Source organism: Herpailurus yagouaroundi, unplaced genomic scaffold (assembly GCF_014898765.1).
Source record: "Herpailurus yagouaroundi ecotype Mexico unplaced genomic scaffold, PumYag 139, whole genome shotgun sequence".
Taxonomy (NCBI): domain Eukaryota; kingdom Metazoa; phylum Chordata; class Mammalia; order Carnivora; family Felidae; genus Herpailurus; species Herpailurus yagouaroundi.
Genome location: NW_024412394.1, coordinates 40,741,191 through 40,763,463, shown reverse-complemented (window position 1 = coordinate 40,763,463; position 22,273 = coordinate 40,741,191). Strand labels below are relative to the sequence as shown.

The following is a 22,273-nucleotide window of genomic DNA, read 5'->3' as shown; positions in this document are numbered from 1 at the left end:
AAAGAAAGAAAGAAAGAAAGAAAGAAAGAAAGAAAGAAAGAAAGAAAGAAAGAAAGAAAACAACAACAACAACAAAAAACCCAAAGAAAACTCAGGAGACAATATCTCCCAGAAACTAAAGAAGAAAGTGTTTCATAAAAACAGCAGCCAGTATCATACACCATAGCAATATGGGATAAGGGTTGGATTTAATCATTAGAAAATTAGGAATGTTAGCAGAAATAATTGTAGTAAATTAGTGGGAACAGAACTCATAGGTACAAGAACATAAGGAAGTTAAGGAATTAAATACAGGTAGTAGAAAATGGTTGTTCAAGTTTAGTGATAAAAGAAAGGAGGAGATGTACTGGTATTTAAGGGAAAAGCAGGGTAGAGAAAAGGTATTTTTTAGATAGAGAAGAAATATACACCTTTTTAAATTTTTTGCAATGTTTACTTATTTTTGAGACAGAGAGAGACAGAGCACAAGCAGGGGAAGGGCAGAAAGAGAGGGAGACACAGAATCCAAAGCAGGCTCCAGGTTCCGAGCTGTCAGCACAGAGCCCGATGCAGGGGCTTGAACTCATGAACTGTGAGATCATGACCTGAGCCGAAGTTGGACGCTTAACCGACTGAGCCACCCAGGCGCCCCTAAGAAATATACACCTTGTTAATAAAAGGGACGTGGAAAGAAGAAACTGAAGATGCAAAAGAGAGAAGGGACTAGCTGGTAAGTTACAGACCTGGAGAAGGTAAAAGAGAATATAATCTGAAAGATTTGTAGAGGTAGGTATAAAAACCAGACACCTCTTCTTTTGAGTACAAAGAGAAAGAAGAAAGGAGTGGCAGCAGACATGGAAGGTATGAGGAAAAAGCAAGTTATAGGATAGTATCCAATACACTAACTTCCCTATTACAAAGAGAGGCAAGGATGCATGCTGCGTGAAAGGGATACAGATACAAGATTTTCCCACTGGAGGTAAGAAACCAGGAGGACTGGCTCTCCAAGCCAAACATCAAGTGGAGAGGAGAGTAGGAGGTTGTGGTATCACAAATGATTTCTATTATTTTCGTTATTTAACATTGCACCAAATTTTCTAAAAATAAGTATTTCCTTTAAACAGAAGAAAGAAAAATGGACCATTTCTTTAAAAGAAGGAGAGAGAAAAGTCAAAGATAGAAGTCTATGGCCAGAGGAGCAAAGAGTCCCGAGTTTCAAAGTCTGGAGGCAGGGCCGCATGACAAGCACTGGGAAAATGGAGACAGATCAGAATTGAGGCTCGCTGGAACAGAGGAAGGTATAGAACTCGGACGCTGGATCACTAGATGTCCCATGTGGCCAGCTACATAATCACATGAGATGGCAGCAGATGTGATGTAAAAGACACCAGGTCAAGTGCAGAAGCTAGAGTGAGTGATGTATAATGTGTGCCTCAAAAGAAACAGTTTTGAATGAATCCATTTGCTTAAACTCAACAGATTTTAATGGTTTTACCACATTCATATATATTTTAATATAACTGAATAGGCACCTCACTTTCAACCAGAAATCAATACCAAATACAGATGTAGCACAAGCAAGACTAAAATTTGAGACAGAAGAAAAACACTTTAAATTTTTATAGTATCAGGATTAAAAATGAGAGCTTCCAAGCACAATATGGACATTATTGGTTCTTATAAATGTTACTGACCTGAGTGCCCCAGGCAACTAGAGTAACATCACTCCCTTCCTGTATGACTTCAGCCTGGGACAGGGGGATGTGGTATGGTTCTACAGGAACCTGTTCAACTGAATATGTAACGGGGGAAAAAAATAAAAAGTTATTTTTTTTTCATGTGGCACTTGTGCATAAGAGAATATAAGAATTTCATTTTGGCAAAGCTTTATTTTACTCTTCCTCCAAATTCCCTAAGTTATTTAAAACAGAAATAGCATTTATTATATGGCTCCGTGACATCACTACACATATGAAAAAGTACAATGTAAATGTATAAAATATATCAGCTATCCTGTAACAGAAGAAGGACTTTGGATAAAAACTAATCAAATCTTACTTAAAGTTAGGGCTTTGGTCAACAATGTGTCAACTGTAATAAATATGCCATACTAATAGGAGACGTTAATAATATAGAAAACTACATGTGGTGTATATGGGAACTCTCCTGTACTATCTCCACACCTTTTCTGTAAATCTAAAACCATTCTAAAAAAAAATGTTAACATGTCTGCTAAAACTTGATCAGACTGAAATAAGTTCTCAGACAAGTTTTCTATCAAGAAGCAAATTTATGGGGGTTTGAAAAATGAAACATACATAGCAGGGCCAAATATTTAAGCATATTTTATTTTTGCGCCTTACATCTATGAACACTTCATCCATTATGGCAGCCGACAACACCCTAATTTTCAGAGCTGAATCCTGTAGATCTCGAAGAGATATGCTAAAGCAGCTCTACCGGGCTAAAGGAAGCATAAGCCACTGGTATCCCAGAGAAAACTATTTCATGATTATTTCTGCCCAACCAAACACAAGCAATATAGAGTTGACTGAATTCAAGAGGAAATCATGAGGTGAATTTTTAAATGAAATTGAGTAGGAAGTTGATGGAATTGCCCCGTTAGGCTAGGAAGCCGTCTTGAATTCCATGTGAGAGCAGTGAAACAGCAGAAGTGGTAGGGAAAAATAGTTCCCTTTTGTTGACTTTCCCCATAATCTTTCATCATTGTTGTTTTAATCTTTTTTTTTTTTTAAATCAAAGAGCAAAGAAGAGTAAAAAAAAAAAAAAAAAGGTTCCCTCTGAGCCCCAGTTAGTTCTTCCAACTCCACTGCCCAGAAGTAATCAATACCAACAACCTCCTGGGTGTCTGCAGGGGACAGCTTTCATTCTTTCTGTCATCCACGCTTCTTAATCCTCTTCCTAAATTGGGGAAATGCCCCATCTGATGAGGCAAGGCACTTTGTCCACTACAGAAGTAAGGTCCACATAGGCACTTTCCCAGCTTCCCTTGCAGCTAGGGCACAGCTCTGCCAATCAAAGGCAGACTCTGAAATGGAAGCTGATGACACAGAAGAGCAGCAAGTACCCAGAACTCATCCTAGAGTATGGGTAACAGTGGAGGCAGATCCAGCATTCAGATTCAGTGGTATCAATATTCAAGACTGCAGTTCCACATGCACCAATAGGTGCTGGGGCATCTTTGCAAAACCAGTTATGTGGTGGAATTTTGGGTATTGCTTTAGACATATGGCCTCTAAGCCTGGCTCTTAGGCACTGCAAAGATATCTCAGCTATCCATTATCCTTCAATAAATCTTTTCTGCTTTTATATTGGCCAGAGTTGATCTCGGCTTGAAAGTTAAGAACCACGACTGATTCAGTGTCTTTTCAGATATTTATAATAGTCAAGTATGCACACTTACCAACACATGTGAATCTTTTTTTCCACATATAGAATCACATTGTACACCCTGTTCAGAAGTCTTCTATCATCTCATTATTTTTTCACATGGCAACATATCTTGGCCATGTTTTCATGTCAAAAATATAGATTTTACTTATAAATGATTTTTAAAAAACTACCAAATTTAGGGGCTCTGTGCTGACAGCTCAGGGCCTGGATCCTGCTTCAGATGCTGTGTCTCCTCCTGTCTCTGCCCCTCCCCCACTTGTGCTCTGTCTCTCGCTGTCTATCAAAAATAAATAAGTGTAAAAATAAATAAATAAATAAATAAATAAATAAATAAATAAATAAATACTATCGAATTTAATGGTACTATTCTCAGTGATGTGGAAAGTTTTTTCTTTTCTTTTTTTATATTTCCAATCCAATAACATTTCTATAATCAATGCCAGAGAAAGAAATGAATATTTTTAAAATCACCAATACATTTAAACTATACACTAAAATCCACAAAACTACTCAAAGCAGATGACAATTAAGCTAACTAACAAACATGAGACACAAGCTGTGTTAGAAAACTCATAAGCAGGGACGCCTGGATGGCTCAGTTGGTTAAGCATCTAACTTTGGCTCACAGTTCGTGAGTTCAAGCCCCTGCATGGGGCTCTGTGCTGACAGCTCAGAGCCTGGAGCCTGCTTCAGATTCTGTGTCTACCCCTCTCTCTGCCTCTCCCCTGCTCATGCTCTGTCCATCTCTCTCAAAAATAAATAAACGTTAAAAAATTTTTTTAAACTCATAAGAATTAAAAGCATTTCTTTAAAAGTTCTTGTGTAGCACACAAATTATGTTGAGCCAGATACTTCCATCCACACCAGGAGTAGGCAAGTCAATTTTTATAAACAATATTTTACTGGAATACAGCCACATCCATTCATTTATATATTATCTATCGCTGTTTTTAACCTACAACAGCAGAATTGAGTAGTTACAAAAGATAGCATGGCCTATTGGCTAAAATTCTTACTACCTCTTCCTTTATAGAAAAAGTTTGCCAACCTCAATTCTAAACAGTGCTTTCAGAGGTTAATTCCAGCCCATTTATTGACAGCTTAAATCCAGTATTTGATGGACAGATGAAACAACAGATATATGGCTGGATAAAGGAACACACAGAAGGAAGACAAACATTCAACTGGAGTAGTGTATTCTACTTAGCAGTTCTCAGTTGCTAAACCAAAGTGATGGTAGTTTGCTGATGATATCCAGCAAACTTGTGAAAGGTAGCACCATAGGCTCTTTGTCATCATCAAGTAGTCTTTCCTAGGGCAGCAAGATCTGCATCAATAGACAAGGCTTGAAGCCAGTACACACACTGTCTTTTCAGTGAGTCAGTGGCTGTCATTCAAGAGTCCCGTCTTTCCCGCCTTTTATATCAGTTGCCAGCTGATTAGCAAATCCCTGGAACGCACAATTCTAATGGCTGGCACACTAAAAGAAGTGGGTTAGCATCTTGGCCCACTTCCTCTGAGAAATTGCCAGTGAGTGACTAACTGCTTCATTGTATTAAATAAATTACCCAGCATAATAAGACCTCATTACTTTAACACTGAATTAAGGAATGAGATGGCAAACAAGGCATTGTTCTCCATCAACAAAATCGTGCAGGGAATTATATTCAAGAAGAGTCTCATATTAATAACAACCAAAAAATCTACTAGAGTCACATAAATTTAATCCTGAGAGCAGGAGAATAAGAATACAATTTTAATATGTTTGTTTATTTAAACGTGGCACACAGGTCACTTAGAGGGTAAGCCGTAACTCGCAAGTACCTTAGCTACCCCAATGTAAAAGATCCTTACTCCAAGAGAAGGTTATTATTACAAATAAGCATTCTTGCATTCCTACCCCATGACTATGTGATTTTTGAAAGAGAACAGGTAAGAGGAGTTACAGCAGAAAACTTCAAGAACTGAAGAGCCCCTATACAGTCATATTACAGAATCCTGTTTTCATAGCAGTGGGACCAAATGAGATCATTCCATTTCACCAAATGTTGATTACATTCAAATCGTAGCACTAATGAATATTCCAGACAAACCCTTCAATATCAGATATATATTAACAAAAATGTGTGACCCAGAAAAATAAGAACTCTAAAACCAAAATTAAAAAATGCAGTTTTTTGCTCAAATATCAGATTTTTAAAACATACATTGTAAATTCCATATATACATTTCCTTTGTAATTGCAAATGCACTTACAGTCACATTACATATATACTTACAGACTCATGGCATGAATTAGCTCATGCCCACCCCAATTTTTTTTCCTCATCCTCCTACTTTTTTCTTCTAATTTTCTTGTAATTTGTTTTGTCATCTTAAACACATTTTTAAAATAAGGCTGTATATAAATGTATATACTATGTATTATATATCTTTATTCATTTAATAGTTATTGTATAGCCAATATATACAGGTATCACACAGCATACTGGAATATGAAATTAAAAGAGGCAGTCCCTGTCTTTGACAAGCACATACTCAACTGGGAGGTATAAAGATGGGAAGACACAATCAGCAAACAAAAACATGAGACAGTGGTAGGGATAAATTGTTCTAGAAATACAGAGGGAAGCAACAACCTGGTTGTAAGGATCAAGAAAGCGGTACCACTATGGAGGGCACAATTGACAGGGGTCTTGGAGATGATGGGAAAATACAGAGGGAATTCTATGTAGAAAGCAAAGATGTGTACAAAGAAATGGAGGTGTGAAGTTGTGTGTGTGTGTGTGTGTGTGTGTGTGTGTGTGTGTGTGTGCATCTACAAACACCAGTCAACACACATTTATGTGCTGTTTCAGGTACAGGGGAAAGCTTTAAATTATATACCAAAGTCCCCAGGAAAACCTTTTCAATTCCTTCTGGCTTCATATATTAATAACACATGCAGAAAGTGTCTGCAAGAAATAATAACTCACTCTTAATGATGCAAGTTTCCCTGTGAGGCACAATATTACCATTACAGAGATAATAGGGTCATTTCTCTGCCCTGGCACTAATCTGCAGTAATGCTAGTTTCCTCACAAATGTGAAAGTCAGTAGGGCTTTATTCATGTTGCATTATACATGATGCAGTGATAAAACATAAATGTTCTTCTTAAAAAGAAATAGAGTATATTTCTAAAACGTTACTTCAATGCTGCCTGATTACTAACAACATATTGGAAATCTTCATACCTGAGAAAGTCTACCGAATTTGTCAGAATTTACAGTCTAATGGGAGAGGGTGGGAAAATTCACCCAACCAAGAACCCAATTCCCAACCCTGTCTGTGCATCTAACTAAATTGGTGATCTCTTACAAAGCATTGTAGTACTTTTATGCCCCAGTATCCCATCTGTAAACTGTGGAAAGCAGCATTTGTCTGTCGACCGTGTCATAAGGACAGAATGAGGACATATTAAGTTAATCACTGTGGTCATCCTTTCAGTTCTTAGGAAGAAGACAGTTTTACATTTGAAATAATTCAATGTCATTGTTATAGTCATTAAAACTATAAACTTTTCATTGCAAGGATAGCCACGTCAATAGTCTGTTGCAACTGAGAGTTATTTCTTTAAAAAAAAAAAAAAACAACTATAAACTTTTCATTCTAGGAACGGTTATTCTTACTACTATTATCATTTTCTGTATAAAACTGATATTTAACCATCAACCAGTATCTCTGTATTATAATTATTATTTTTCCAAATAATCTTTCAGGTGAGGCTACTAATTATGATCACACTTTTAACAGTTTTCACTTCCATACCAACAACTCCTCCTAACACTGATGTTAAAGATAAGAAAATACATGAACAAGAAAACTAAGTGAATTTTTTTGGTATAATTGTAGTAATTATAGTAATTACTATAGTAATTATAGTAATTGTAGTAATTACTTTTAAATTATTCCCCAATTTTCCCATCATCTCTTCACCTCAAAATACTGAAAATCTAAAGATTAACAGTCTATATGAGTAAGACCAAATCAATATACTGTTACCAATATTATTTGTCAATATGAGCTGTCCTTATAATAGTTGTCATAATATTACTATCTAATTAAAAGGCAAAATTAACTTTTAAAAAAGAATAATTAAAGTACTAAACTTTTCATACTATTTTAACCGGTGGTGATTATTGGGAGCATGTGTGGACAGCATAGACTGATACAGTGAGCCTCAATATCAAGGGAGTAAGCCAGAGAAGTCTCTTAGAAGGGACAGTGATTGAAGATCACAGCCACATGATAACATAGGTCTTCACACCATAAGCATATCAAGGTCTTACGGAGAACTAGAGTAAAAGGATTGCAGAAAAGTGAGAAAGCAGATGAACTAGAGCAAACAGAGAAAACCACAAAAAAAGATAGATCCTGAAGAATGAATATAATCAGATGCACAAAAGCAAAAGGTTGGCATTCTAAGCAGTAGGGTAGTATATACAAATAACAGAAAAGTCAAAACAAGCAAGCTGAGAACACCATCATGTGTTATCACAACGTGATGCTCTGAGAAGGGCACAGCATCACTTCAGGGGTATCCTTGCCCAAATATCTACATAACCTGAACTTAATCATGAAGAAACATCAGACAAACTGGTTGAAGGACATTCTACCAAATGTGAAGGTCATAACTGACAAAAAAGACAAAGGAATGGTCTATCCCAAAACAAAGGAGACTAAGGAGACAACAATAAGTGGAGACTCTGGAGACGCCTGGGTGGCTCAGTCCCTTAAGCACCTGACTTTGACTCAGGTCATGTGGTCTCACAAATAGTTAGATCTGCTCTGCGAGTGAGTTTAGAGCTGCACTGACAGTGCAGAGCCTGCTTTAGATTCTGGGGCTCAATCCTACAATGGTGAGATCATGACCTGAGCCAAAACCAAGAGTCATACACTCAACCAACTGAGCCGCCCAGGCACCCTGAAAACATAATCTTAATAAATTATTGCTGAGGCGCCTGGGTGGCTCAGATGTTTAAGCATCCCACTGGATTTTGGCTCAGGTCATGATCTCGTGGTTTGTGAGTCTGAGCCCCACGTTGGGCTCTGCACTGCCAGGGCAGAACCTGCTTAGGATTCTCTCTCTTCCTCTCTCTGCCCCTCCCCAACTCGTGCTTGCTCTCTTTCTCAAAATAAATAAATAAACACTTAAATAAATAAATAAATAAATAAATAAATAAATAAATGTTATTTTCCCTGAAACCAATCAAGATTTAAATCTAGATTTCTCATTGACCTCTAGCAATTCACCCTCATTTTCTCAAGTTAAATTTTTAGACATTAAATGGGCCTTATATTCAATAAAGCAAATATTCTTTAAACTCTCCACATACATATCACCCTTCGTTGGTCTCTGCGTGTTGTGCTGTGTGTCACTCCTTCATATCTTTCTTTTTCTTTCATATAAATCCCCTCATACCAAATTATGGATTAAAACTACCTAATTATGAAGGACTCCAGGCATACTTACACAGCCAGAAACTATGATTTGTAGTCTAGTGGCTTAAGTCAAATATCATTTACTTAATAGTCACTTCATAATCCCGAGTTATATTCAATGTAGAGATAAAAAAGATAAATTAGGTAGAATCCATAAATTCAAATACAACACTGACGGATGCTACAAAGTATTGATAAAATTAATAAATATTCAAGTTATTAAAAAACTTTTTCCAGCTGCAATTTTTATAAGCCTGACCACTTTATTTCTATCTGTGAAAAGTATGTGAAAATTACTAAATATAACCCTAGTGGTCTTAAAAATTTAGTGCTTACTATCTAACTTGTAAGTATAAGTAATTTATACATCTTTAACTTTTTGTTCAATGCACACTCACATACATTAAACATGAAAACTCCTAAAGAGCTTTTTGTGTGCCTTGTATTCCTAATTTGAAATTCTTTAGATCAGCTATGAAAATATCAACTAAAAACACCCCATCTGCTAATCAACAGTTCAGTTTTGGCTTGTTAATATTACTGTCTGTATGCTATGTCATTGACAACTATGTTCACATGGTAAGGTTTAACTGGAAATTTTATATTTTAACTTTCTTCATAAAGAACACTGTTTATCACACGTTAAGTCCATATTTTACTTTTAGACATCTGCCTTTGCACACATTTTGAGAAACATATTAAGAACTGCCTATAATCAAAAGTAGAAGACTGGTTTGATTTAACATGATACAATGCACATCCAACTAGCTAGCATATGTCGTAAATAATCCTAAATAATCTGTAAGAGTCCCTGAAGGATTAAAAATGTCCTAGAGTGGCCATGATATGACCGCCAACCCAGAAATTATTCTTCCCCACCTTCTTGCGAAAACTGAATTGCCCAACCAACAGATCCTAAACCACAAGATCAATCTCTCCCTCTTCACAAAACCATTTTGGACCAGCTATTCCTGAAACTGGCTGAACGTTGGCTGGCCTCTCCTGCTAAAGCTCTCTGAAATCTTTACCTTTCTCTCTCTCCTTAATTCAAACACTCTGAGTTGTGCTCATGGCTCAACAGACTGCATAAAGTTTATGCTTAAGATCGTTAATATTAAAACAAATCATTGAAGATTTTTAAATACTACAGAAACATCTTTTAGTACACGACATTTATCAAGTATTAATTATCAGATAAGCATGATAAATAATTTACATGCATTAATATATTTAATCAAATGATACTAGGAAAGAAAAGTTTTATACTACTAAGTTTAAAAATCCAAGGAATAAATACATTATACAAAGATATAAATGACCAACATTTACTCAAGAATAAGTAGTAGTCCAACAACCATAAAAGATACTCAAAAGAAAGTCAAAGATATGTCCCCAAACTCGCAAGAACCAGACAGTTTTACAAGCAAATTATATTAAACCTTATAGAACAGATCATTCCTAGTTATTCAGTCCAGTCTGGAGCACAGAAAAAGCAGGCATGTCAGTTCATCCTGTAAGACTGGAACAACTTTGATTCTGAAACCAGACTTGGGTAACTTCTGATTCTGAATGAATGATGAACTATAGACCAATTTGACACATAAATATATGCTTATATTCATACATGTAAATAGAGAAAACTATGGTCCAATTTTACATATGAACATAAAGCTCTTTTTAAAAAATCTTCAATTGAATCCAGCAATATGCTGAAAGAGCAATGCATTGATAAAGTAGAATTTATCCCAGGAATACAAGAATTGAAACATCAGAAAATAGGTTAATGAAATATACCCTCATCAAGAGATCAAAGAAGAGAAACCAGATAATCATCTCATCAGATATCTAGAAAGAATTTGGTAAAATTCAACACCTTGGAGGGGCACCTAGATGGTCCTGTCGGTAGAACGTCCAATTCTTGATTTTCGCTCAGGGTTCGGGAGATTGAGTCCCATGTAGGGCTCTGCACTGTCAGCATGGAGCCTGCTTGGGATTCCCTCTCTCCCTCTCTGCCCCTCCCCCACTCACTTTCTTTCTCTCTCTCTCAAAATAAATAAATAACCTTAAAAAAAATTCAACACCTTGGGAGACGTGGGAAGAAGGGAACTTTAAGTTAAAAACAAAGAGATATTTCCTTAACTTGATAAGGAGTACTGACTAAGGCCCCTGTTAAAAAGGGAAAAGACATCTTTATAATAATAGTAATGATAACAATGACAACAACAACAAAAATACATGTCTCATTAAAAAAAAGAGTTATAACTATCCTTAGCTATAGAAGATAAGGTTTTCCACCTAGAAAGTCTAAGATACTTAACTAAAATATTACCAGGGAATTGGGAATGGTCTCCAAAAGGAGTACTAACCTACAAAATCAATACCTTTTCTATATACCAGTAATAAAAACCTATTGGAAATATGTAATGGAAAAAAATATCCCAACCATACAGGCAAAAAAGACCCTAAGCATCTCAAAATAACTCTAACAACAAAGGTGTCAAACCTAATTAAAATATCTACACAATTTATCAGTGGACACAAAATTTAGAATAAATAGAGATAACATGTTCTTGGAAAAGAAGAATCATTACACTGAAGATGCAAAAAGCAGAAACAGAATGCTTTAATGTTTTCTGCTTACTTAAAGACTTTAAAACTAAAAATATAATTAAAAGACTAAAAACTAAAACTATAATTTAGAAATAACAGGTTAAATGCTGCTCTCAATGACATCTAGTGTGTGGGCACAGATATTATGATGGCATTTCCAAGAGGGTAACAAACTGTTGAGATCAGTTATTTCAAGATGAACTTCTAACAAAGAAGACTAACATTTTTCATGATGACAGAATACAGAAAAAAAATTGTCTTAAAAAAAATACAAGAACAAGCAAAATTCTGATATACAAGAGAATAAAAATGCAAGACTTTTATTCTTAGTATTCTCAAGCTAAATGTCCTAGCAAACATTTCCAGCTTTCATTCTTAGCTTTCAGGCCATAAACAGGTAAACTGTTTGTCTCCCCACAGGACCTGTGTCAATATACGTTATCCTTCTAGTTTTTCCACTGCATTTAGAGACGTGCAGTGTCTGGCTTTAATCATTTATTACTCAGGGCTTAATCAATGAATATATGAGACTTTTCAAAAACAAGAATGGAATTAAGAAACATAGGTTTTATAATTTAAACAATAAAGAACATAGGCTTGTAATTTCTTCCTTCCATGAATGTGCATGTGTGTGTGTTTGTGTGTATAAAACATATATGCATATAAATAAAACAGAGATGTTTACTTCAACATTGTTTAGAATAAGCACAATTTACAAATAACGCAAAGTTCCATAATAGGAGAAAGAATAAAATTCCTCTGAGTGTGCCATAATTTATGAATTAAAAATCAGCTAAATCATTGAAATTGTATACATTGAAATATATCCAAAATAAATTACCATATTGGTAAGTAAAGCAAATTACAGAATAGTTATATGTTATTTTTATTATATGTTTATATATGCTCTATACATTCACAGATTTGTATAAATGTAAACACATGGAAAAAGACTCAAAAAGTAAGTTACAGAACAATGTCTATAGTATGATCTTATATAACTGTTTATATGTAAATGTGTTCTATAAATTCATATATGCATGAAAATAAAAATGCACACAAAAATATCTGAGAAGCTGGGAGGGAAGATGGCGGCGTAGGAGAAGGCTGGGCTCACCGCGCGTCCTGCTGATCACTTAGATTCCACCTACACCTGCCTAAATAACCCAGAAAACCGCCAGAGGATTAGCAGAACGGAGTCGCCGGAGCCAAGCGCAGACGAGAGGCCCACGGAAGAGGGTAGGAAGGGCGGCGAGGCGCTGCGCGCTCCACGGACTGGCGGGAGGGAGCCGGGGCGGAGGGGCGGCTCGCCGGCCAAGCAGAGCCCCCGAGTCTGGCTTGCAAAAAGCGGAGGGGCCTGACGGACTGTGTTCCGACAGCAAGCGCGACTTAGCTTCTGGGAGGTCATAAGTTAACAGCTCTGCTCAGAAAGCGGGAAGGCTGGAGGACAAAGGGAAGGAAAGCTGCTGAGCCCCCGGACGACAGAGCTCAGTTTGGTGGGGAACAAAGGCGCTCGCCAGCGCCATCTCCCCCGCCCATCCCCCAGCCAAAATCCCAAAGAGAACCAGTTCCTGCCAGGGAACTTGCTCGCTCCGCCCAAACACCCAACTCTGCGCTTCTGCGGAGCCAAACCTCCGGCAGCGGATCTGACTCCCTGCTGCTGCCACAGGGCCCCTCCTGAAGTGGATCACCTAAGGAGAAGCAAGCTAAGCCTGCCCCTCCTGCCCCTGTGCACCTTGCCTACCCACCCCAGCTAAGACACCAGATCCCCAGCATCACAAGCCTGGCAGTGTGCAAGTAGCCCAGATAGGCCACCCCACCCCACAGTGAATCCCGCCCCTAGGAGAGGGGAAGAGAAGGCACACACCAGTCTGACTGTGGCCCCAGCGGTGGGCTGGGGGCAGACATCAGGTCTGACTGCGGGTCCGCCCACCAACTCCAGTTAAGACACCACAGCACAGGGGAAGTGCCCTGCAGGTCCTCACCACGCCAGGGACTATCCAAAATGACCAAGCGGAAGAATTCCCCTCAGAAGAATCTCCAGGAAATAACAACAGCTAATGAGCTGATCAAAAAGGATTTAAATAATACAACAGAAAGTGAATTTAGAATAATAGTCATAAAATTAATCGCTGGGCTTGAAAACAGTATAGAGGGCAGCAGAGAATCTCTTGCTACAGAGATCAAGGGACTAAGGAACAGTCACGAGGAGCTGAAAAACGCTTTAAATGAAATGCATAACAAAATGGAAACCACCATGGCTCGGAATGAAGAGGCAGAGGAGAGAATAGGTGAACTAGAAGATAAAGTTATGGAAAAAGAGGAAGCTGAGAGAAAGAGAGATAAAAAAATCCAGGAGTATGAGGGGAAAATTAGAGAACTAAGTGATACACTAAAAAGAAATAATATACGCATAATTGGTATCCCAGAGGAGGAAGAGAGAGGGAAAGGTGCTGAAGGGGTACTTGAAGAAATTATAGCTAGGAACTTCCCTGAACTGGGGAAGGGAAAAGGCATTGAAATCCAAGAGGCACAGAGAACTCCCTTCAGACGTCACTTGAATCGATCTTCTGCACGACATATCATAGTGAAACTGGCAAAATACAAGGATAAAGAGAAAATTCTGAAAGCAGCAAGGGGTAAACGTGCCCTCACATATAAAGGGAGACTGATAAGACTCGTGACTGATCTCTCTTTTGAAACTTGGCAGGCCAGAAAGAATTGGCACGAGATTTTCAGTGTGCTAGACAGAAAAAATATGCAGCTGAGAATCCTTTATCCAGCAAGTCTGTCATTTAGAATAGAAGGAGAGATAAAGGTCTTCCCAAACAAACAAAAACTGAAGGAATTTGTCACCACTAAACCAGCCCTCCAAGAGATCCTAAGGGGGACCCTGTGAGACAAAGTACCAGAGACATCACTACAAGCATAAAACATACAGACATCACAATGACTCTAAACCCATATCTTTCTATAATAACACTGAATGTAAATGGATTAAATGCGCCAACCAAAAGACATAGGGTATCAGAATGGATAAAAAAACAAGACCCATCTATTTGCTGTCTACAAGAGACTCATTTTAGACCTGAGGACACCTTTAGATTGAGAGTGAGGGGATGGAGAACTATTTATCATGCTACTGGAAGCCAAAAGAAAGCTGGAGTAGCCATACTTATATCAGACAAACTAGACTTTAAATTAAAAGCTGTAACAAGAGATGAAGAAGGACATTATATAATAGTGACAGGGTCTATCCATCAGGAAGAGCTAACAATTATAAATGTCTATGCGCCGAATACCGGAGCGCCCAAATATATAAAACAATTACTCATAAACATAAGCAACCTTATTGATAAGAATGTGGTAATTGCAGGGGACTTTAACACCCCACTTACAGAAATGGATAGATCATCTAGACACACGGTCAATAAAGAAACAAGAGCCCTGAATGAGACATTGGATCAGATGGACTTGACAGATATATTTAGAACTCTGCATCCCAAAGCAACAGAATATACTTTCTTCTCGAGTGCACATGGAACATTCTCCAAGATAGATGATATACTCGGTCACAAAACAGCCCTTCATAAGTTTACAAGAATTGAAATCATACCATGCATACTTTCAGACCACAATGCTATGAAGCTTGAAATCAACCACAGAAAAAAGTCTGGAAAACCTCCAAAAGCATGGAGGTTAAAGAATACCCTACTAACAAATGAGTGGGTCAACCAGGCAATTAGAGAAGAAATTAAAAAATATATGGAAACGAACAAAAATGAAAATACAACAATCCAAACGCTTTGGGACGCAGCGAAGGCAGTCCTGAGAGGAAAATACATTGCAATCCAGGCCTATCTCAAGAAACAAGAAAAATCCCAAATACAAAATCTCACAGCACACCTAAAGGAAATAGAAGCAGAAGAGCAAAGGCAGCCTAAACCCAGCAGAAGAAGAGAAATAATAAAGATCAGAGCAGAAATAAACAATATAGAATCTAAAAAAACTGTAGAGCAGATCAACGAAACCAAGAGTTGGTTTTTTGAAAAAATAAACAAAATTGACAAACCTCTAGCCAGGCTTCTCAAAAAGAAAAGGGAGATGACCCAAATAGATAAAATCATGAATGAAAATGGAATTATTACAACCAATCCCTCAGAGATACAAACAATCATCAGGGAATACTATGAAAAATTATATGCCAACAAATTGGACAACCTGGAAGAAATGGACAAATTCCTGAAAATAGAATTTTCAGGAAATAGAAAGCTTGAACAGACCCATAACCAGTGAAGAAATTGAATCGGTTATCAAAAATGCCCCAACAAATAAGAGTCCAGGACCAGATGGCTTCCCAGGGGAGTTCTACCAGACGTTTAAAGCAGAGATAATACCTATCCTTCTCAAGCTATTCCAAGAAATAGAAAGGGAAGGAAAACTTCCAGACTCATTCTATGAAGCCAGTATTACTTTGATTCCTAAACCAGACAGAGACCCAGTAAAAAAAGAGAACTACAGGCCAATATCCCTGATGAATATGGATGCAAAAATTCTCAATAAGATACTAGCAAATCGAATTCAACGGCATATAAAAAGAATTATTCACCATGATCAAGTGGGATTCATTCCTGGGATGCAGGGCTGGTTCAACATTCGCAAATCAATCAACGTGATACATCACATTAACAAAAAAAAGAGAAAAACCATATGATCCTGTCAATCGATGCAGAAAAGGCCTTCGACAAAATCCAGCACCCTTTCTTAATAAAAACCCTTGAGAAAGTCGGGATAGAAGGAACATACTTAAAGATCATAAAAGCCATTTATGAAAAGCCCACAGCTAACATCATCCTCAACGGGGAAAAACTGAGAGCTTTTTCCCTGAGATCAGGAACACGACAGGGATGCCCCCTCTCACCGCTGTTGTTTAACATAGTGCTGGAAGTTCTAGCATCAGCAATCAGACAACAAAAGGAAATCAAAGGCATCAAAATTGGCAAAGATGAAGTCAAGCTTTCGCTTTTTGCAGATGACATGATATTATACATGGAAAATCCGACAGACTCCACCAAAAGTCTGCTAGAACTGATACATGAATTCAGCAAAGTTGCAGGATACAAAATCAATGTACAGAAATCAGTTGCATTCTTATACACTAACAATGAAGCAACAGAAAGACAAATAAGGAAACTGATCCCATTCACAATTGCACCAAGAAGCATAAAATACCTAGGAATAAATCTAACCAAAGATGTAAAGGATCTGTATGCTGAAAACTATAGAAAGCTTATGAAGGTAATTGAAGAAGATTTAAAGAAATGGAAAGACATTCCCTGCGCATGGATTGGAAGAATAAATATTGTCAAAATGTCAATACTACCCAAAGCTATCTACACATTCAATGCAATCCCAATCAAAATTGCACCAGCATTCTTCTCGAAACTAGAACAAGCAATCCTAAAATTCATATGGAACCACAAAAGGCCCCGAATAGCCAAAGTAATTTTGAAGAAGAAGACCAAAGCAGGAGGCATCACAATCCCAGACTTTAGCCTCTACTACAAAGCTGTCATCATCAAGACAGCATGGTATTGGCACAAAAACAGACACATAGACCAATGGAATAGAATAGAAACCCCAGAACTAGACCCACAAACGTATGGCCAACTCATCTTTGACAAAGCAGGAAAGAACATCCAATGGAAAAAAGACAGTCTCTTTAACAAATGGTGCTGGGAGAGCTGGACAGCAACATGCAGAAGGTTGAAACTAGACCACTTTCTCACACCATTCACAAAAATAAACTCAAAATGGATCAAGGACCTGAATGTGAGACAGGAAACCATCAAAACCCTAGAGGAGAAAGCAGGAAAAGACCTCTCTGACCTCAGCCGTAGCAATCTCTTACTCGACACATCCCCAAAGGCAAGGGAATTAAAAGCAAAAGTGAATTACTGGGACCTTATGAAGATAAAAAGCTTCTGCACAGCAAAGGAAACAACCGACAAAACTAAAAGGCAACCAACAGAATGGGAAAAGATATTTGCAAATGACATATCGGACAAAGGGCTAGTATCCAAAATCTATAAAGAGCTCACCAAACTCCACACCCGAAAAGCAAATAACCCAGTGAAGAAATGGGCAGAAAACATGAATAGACACTTCTCTAAAGAAGACATCCGGATGGCCAACAGGCACATGAAAAGATGTTCAGCGTCGCTCCTTATCAGGGAAATACAAATCAAAACCACACTCAGGTATCACCTCACGCCAGTCAGAGTGGCCAAAATGAACACATCAGGAGACTCTAGATGCTGGAGAGGATGTGGAGAAACGGGAACCCTCTTGCACTGTTGGTGGGAATGCAAATTGGTGCAGCCGCTCTGGAAAGCAGTGTGGAGGTTCCTCAGAAAAGTAAAAATAGACCTACCCTATGACCCAGCAATAGCACTGCTAGGAATTTATCCAAGGGACACAGGAGTACTGATGCATAGGGGCACTTGTACCCCAATGTTCATAGCAGCACTCTCAACAATAGCCAAATTATGGAAAGAGCCTAAATGTCCATCAACTGATGAATGGATAAAGAAATTGTGGTTTATATACACTATGGAATACTACGTGGCAATGAGAAAAAATGAAATATGGCCTTTTGTAGCAACGTGGATGGAACTGGAGAGTGTGATGCTAAGTGAAATAAGCCATACAGAGAAAGACAGATACCATATGGTTTCACTCTTATGTGGATCCTGAGAAACTTAACAGGAACCCATGGGGGAGGGGAAGGAAAAAAAAAAAAAGAGGTTAGAGTGGGAGAGAGCCAAAGCATAAGAGACTGTTGAGAACTGAGAACAAACTAAGGGTTGATGGGGGGTGGGAGGGAGGAGAAGGTGGGTGATGGGTATTGAGGAGGGCACCTTTTGGGATGAGCACTGGGTGTTGTATGGAAACCAATTTGACAATAAATTTCATATATAAATAAAAAAAATAAAATAAAATAATAAAAAAAATAAATACAATAAAAAAAAATAAATAAAAAGATTTACCTGAAAAAAAAAAAATGTCTGAGAAAAGGTGTTAGGGGTAGGGAAAAGGAACTTTCACTTTCTGTTGATGCGTGAAATTTTTACAGAGACATTAATTTTATAACTTGCATTTCTAATAAGCTCCCAGAATGCTTACACTGCTGACCCAAGGATCAACTCTAGAGAACATCCATATAAAGATTTTGATGGCTAGCTTTTTTCCTCACCTACTCTTTTCTGCAGAGAAGTTCTGTAGCTGTGAAAGAACTTGTGTTTTTCTGTTTACTGAGCCCCTAGAGGTCAAGAAAAGATTCAGAGTTCAAGTCCTTGAAATGGCACATAATCAATCACTGGGAAACTTCTGAAAAACTTTTGAGCCCCATTCCTCCTCAGGGTCTTCCATAATCCCTCCTAGGGCACAGGCTATAAAAAAATTTCTCAAGCTCTTTCTCTTAGCTGGAATCCTGTCACATTAAACATTTCCCTTACGAATCTTGGTTTCAAAGTTTGCAGCAAAATGAATATTACTTTTCCAAGTTTCTTATTCACTCCAATCATTAAATATGTACTGAAAAAATCTGCATTCGTTGATTGGCTTGAACAGTTGGTTGGCCTTACAAGTATAATACCCATAGAGTATCTACAGTAATCAGCAAAGAGTTATTCAGTGTGATGCCATCAGTGTTTTCCTATCTACCTCAAGACTTTAAATTCTTATGCTATTTTTAATTCCATAATGAGATATAGATCACAACAGAGTTCCTAAAAAATGAAAAGATTCCATTTAAAATATGTTTACCTTAAGAGCACTGGAACTCTGAAACATTTCCAGTGAAAGTATAAAATGACATGACCACTTTGAAAAACTCTTCAGTAGATTCTTACAAAGTTAAATCTACATCTACCTTGTGACACACCAATTCATTCCTGATGTATTACCCAAAAGAAAGGAAACAATATGTTCATAAAGCACCTGTGTAAGAATGTCCCTAGCAGCTTTGTACAAAATAGGCAAAAACTAAAAACAGTGATGGACATTCGTTCATCAACAGGAGAATAGATAAATCATGATTACATTCATACATACATACAACAGAAATGCTACTCAACAAGGAAAAAGACATAAACTGATGACACAAGCAATAACATGAATGAACCTCAAAACATTAGGTTGAGCAAAGAAGGCAAAAACAAAATAGTATATATATATATATATATATACATATATATATATGTATATATATATATATATATATATATATATATACATACACATGGTATGACTCATTTACATGAGCCCTCAAAATGTGTAACTTATCTCTGGGGACAGAATCAGCAACTGGCTAAGTTTGGTGCAAAGAGAATAGATTGGCAAGGAAGAGGCAGCAGGAGCTTCCTAGAGTAATGAAACTGTTCTAGATTTTGTTTTCACAGTCTTTACCTGGATTTCTAAGAATGTCAAAAAATCTACCAAACTGAACACTTAATATCTGTGTACTTTATTGTATGCAAATCATATCACGATAAAAAAATGTTAGGCCTAACTATTCAAGAAAAAGAAATATTTGCCAAAGCAATGTCCTTTGAATTCAAAATAAAATATACCTCTTTGTCATTTGCTTAAGGTCAGGTTTAAAAAAGTAAAGCTGGTAACTGGGTCTTTGTCATTTGCTTACAGTTAGGTTTAAAATATATACTTTAGACAGAATAGTTTGATATTTAAAATTTCCATTATAGCTGACAAGTAATTTCCATTATAGCTGACAGATGAGTGGTTACAGGATTATGATTTTGAACTTAAGGAAATGTAACTGAACATCTCAGTTTGCCTTAGACAGTCATTCCAGTGTTGACCTGATGTCACAGCATTAACAGTGCGCCTTTTACTACCAAATGTATTCTGATTTAGATAAAGACCTATAAAGACACTTTGGCTGGAAAGACATTAGATATTATTTGGCACAATGCGCTCATTCACTTTTCCATTCAACCTACATTTACTAGGCATCTACTATGTACCTAAATAAGTCCCTATATTCTTAGTAACATTTCACATTGATTCTTTGTTTCCATAATCAAAACATAAAACAGCTAGATGGATTTTCCCTAAAGTTAAAATAAAATATACAGTGAAAGACAAACTAAGTATAGAAGAGAGCAATCAGAACCTTCTATAAATAAGGAAAATATAAATCAAGCTTATAAAAAAGTTATAATTTTTTTGAGCTATGTAAAACAAAATACATAAAGATATTCACAACTATCAAATAAAGGAAACCTTTACCTGCTGCCCTGTAAAGTATTTTAGGTTCAAAAAATATACAAGGATTTTTATCCTCTATGCATGACAAAAGAAGTCCTTTGGCCTGGAAAGGGCTTCTGGGTACAACCACCTGCAAAAACAGATTTTTTAAAGACAATTTCAGTACAAAATGTAGCCCAGTAAACTCACTTATAAAGGGTTGATATTTCGGCAACTAATTGTTACTAATTATAGAAATCTTGTATTTTTAGCCTAATTCCCACTTATTATAAATTTTACATGTTGTCCCACCCCCAAAAAATTCCACCTGTTAAACGAGTATTTATCAGATGTTCACCATATTCTGGTAACTAAGATATTGTTCTTCTCTTAAAAATCTAAACTTGCAGGGCACCTGGGTGGCTCAGTCGGTTAAGCATCCGAATTTGGGCTCAGGTCATGATCTCACAGTTCATGAGCTGGAGCCCTGTGCTGGGCTCTGTGCTGACAGCTCAGAGCCTGAAGCCTGCTTTAGATTCTGAATCTCCCTCTCTCTCTGCCCCTCCCTGGCTCAGGCTCTGTCTCTCTCTCTCTCTCTCAAAAATAAATACTAAAAAAAAATTTTTTTTAAAAAGCTAAACTTGTAGACACATAATAAAAGGAATCTGCAAAAAACAAAGTAGTCAGTATCTTCTAATACTCTGCTGATACTTTCAAGTGTAACTCTTCTCTAATTTTAATATATGAAAATCTCCTCCTTTCCCATGAATAATAGGGTCTTCATTTCCTAAGTGGAAAATAATCCACTGAACTTTATGATCTGGGCAATAGAATGTCCAGTTACATTGCAAAGCTGAAAGAAAAGTATGGATACTGCCCACTTCCAGTCGAGAGGAAAGGGCTCCAGGATCTTCTTGAGAAGGACTTTGACAAGGAAGAAGATGATACCAGCAGGTGGCACATGTGTTAAATGGGCCAACCACTCCATGTGGATACTACTGTTCATAGCAACCCATGAGGAGGCTGCTATTATTTTCCTCAATTTAGAAACAGAGAGACAAAGGATTAAAAGAAAGACCAAATAATCTGCCCAAAGTTACACTCTTTGCTACCCCAGGGATCCTCCCGCAGTTTTGAAACCAGAGCCTGAGGTCTTACTACACCACTTTGTCCCCAATCACAAACTTACGTCTAGTTTTTAATGACTGTTCAATAACTGCATAAATACCAGTGTTACAGAGGAAGAGTTATTAAAAGAAATCTGAATTTATCTCAAAGACTCAACTAAGATTCCTTGAAACAAACTACATTTGGCTTTCAGAATCAATTTTACACTATTTTCAATAGAAGGATTCTGATTTGAAAAACTAGCACAGGGGCGCCTCGGTGGCTCAATGATCTCACAGTTTGTGAGATGAAGCCCCATGTTGGGCTCTGCGCTGACAGTGTGGAGCCTGCTTGGGATTCTGTCTCTCTCCCTCTCTCTCTCTCTCTCTCAAAAAAATAAATAAACATTTT

The 22,273-nt window shown here is 37.3% G+C and overlaps 1 protein-coding gene across 4 annotated transcripts in view; it reads right to left on the bottom strand.

The window, feature by feature from the left end:
* The window catches only part of BCKDHB (branched chain keto acid dehydrogenase E1 subunit beta), a 212,508-nt gene that overhangs the window by 140,020 nt on the left and 50,215 nt on the right, over positions 1–22,273 (bottom strand). For all 4 annotated transcript variants that reach the window (XR_005789850.1, XR_005789851.1, XM_040474023.1 and 1 more), the window contains exons 6-7: positions 20,798–20,906; positions 1,674–1,771 (exon numbers count right to left, since the gene is read on the bottom strand). Coding sequence is in view for 2 of the 4 variants with exons in the window: in XM_040474023.1 (XP_040329957.1) it covers positions 1,674–1,771; positions 20,798–20,906 (207 nt within the window). In the remaining 2 variants the exon portion in view is untranslated. The remainder of the gene's footprint in view (positions 1–1,673; positions 1,772–20,797; positions 20,907–22,273) is intronic.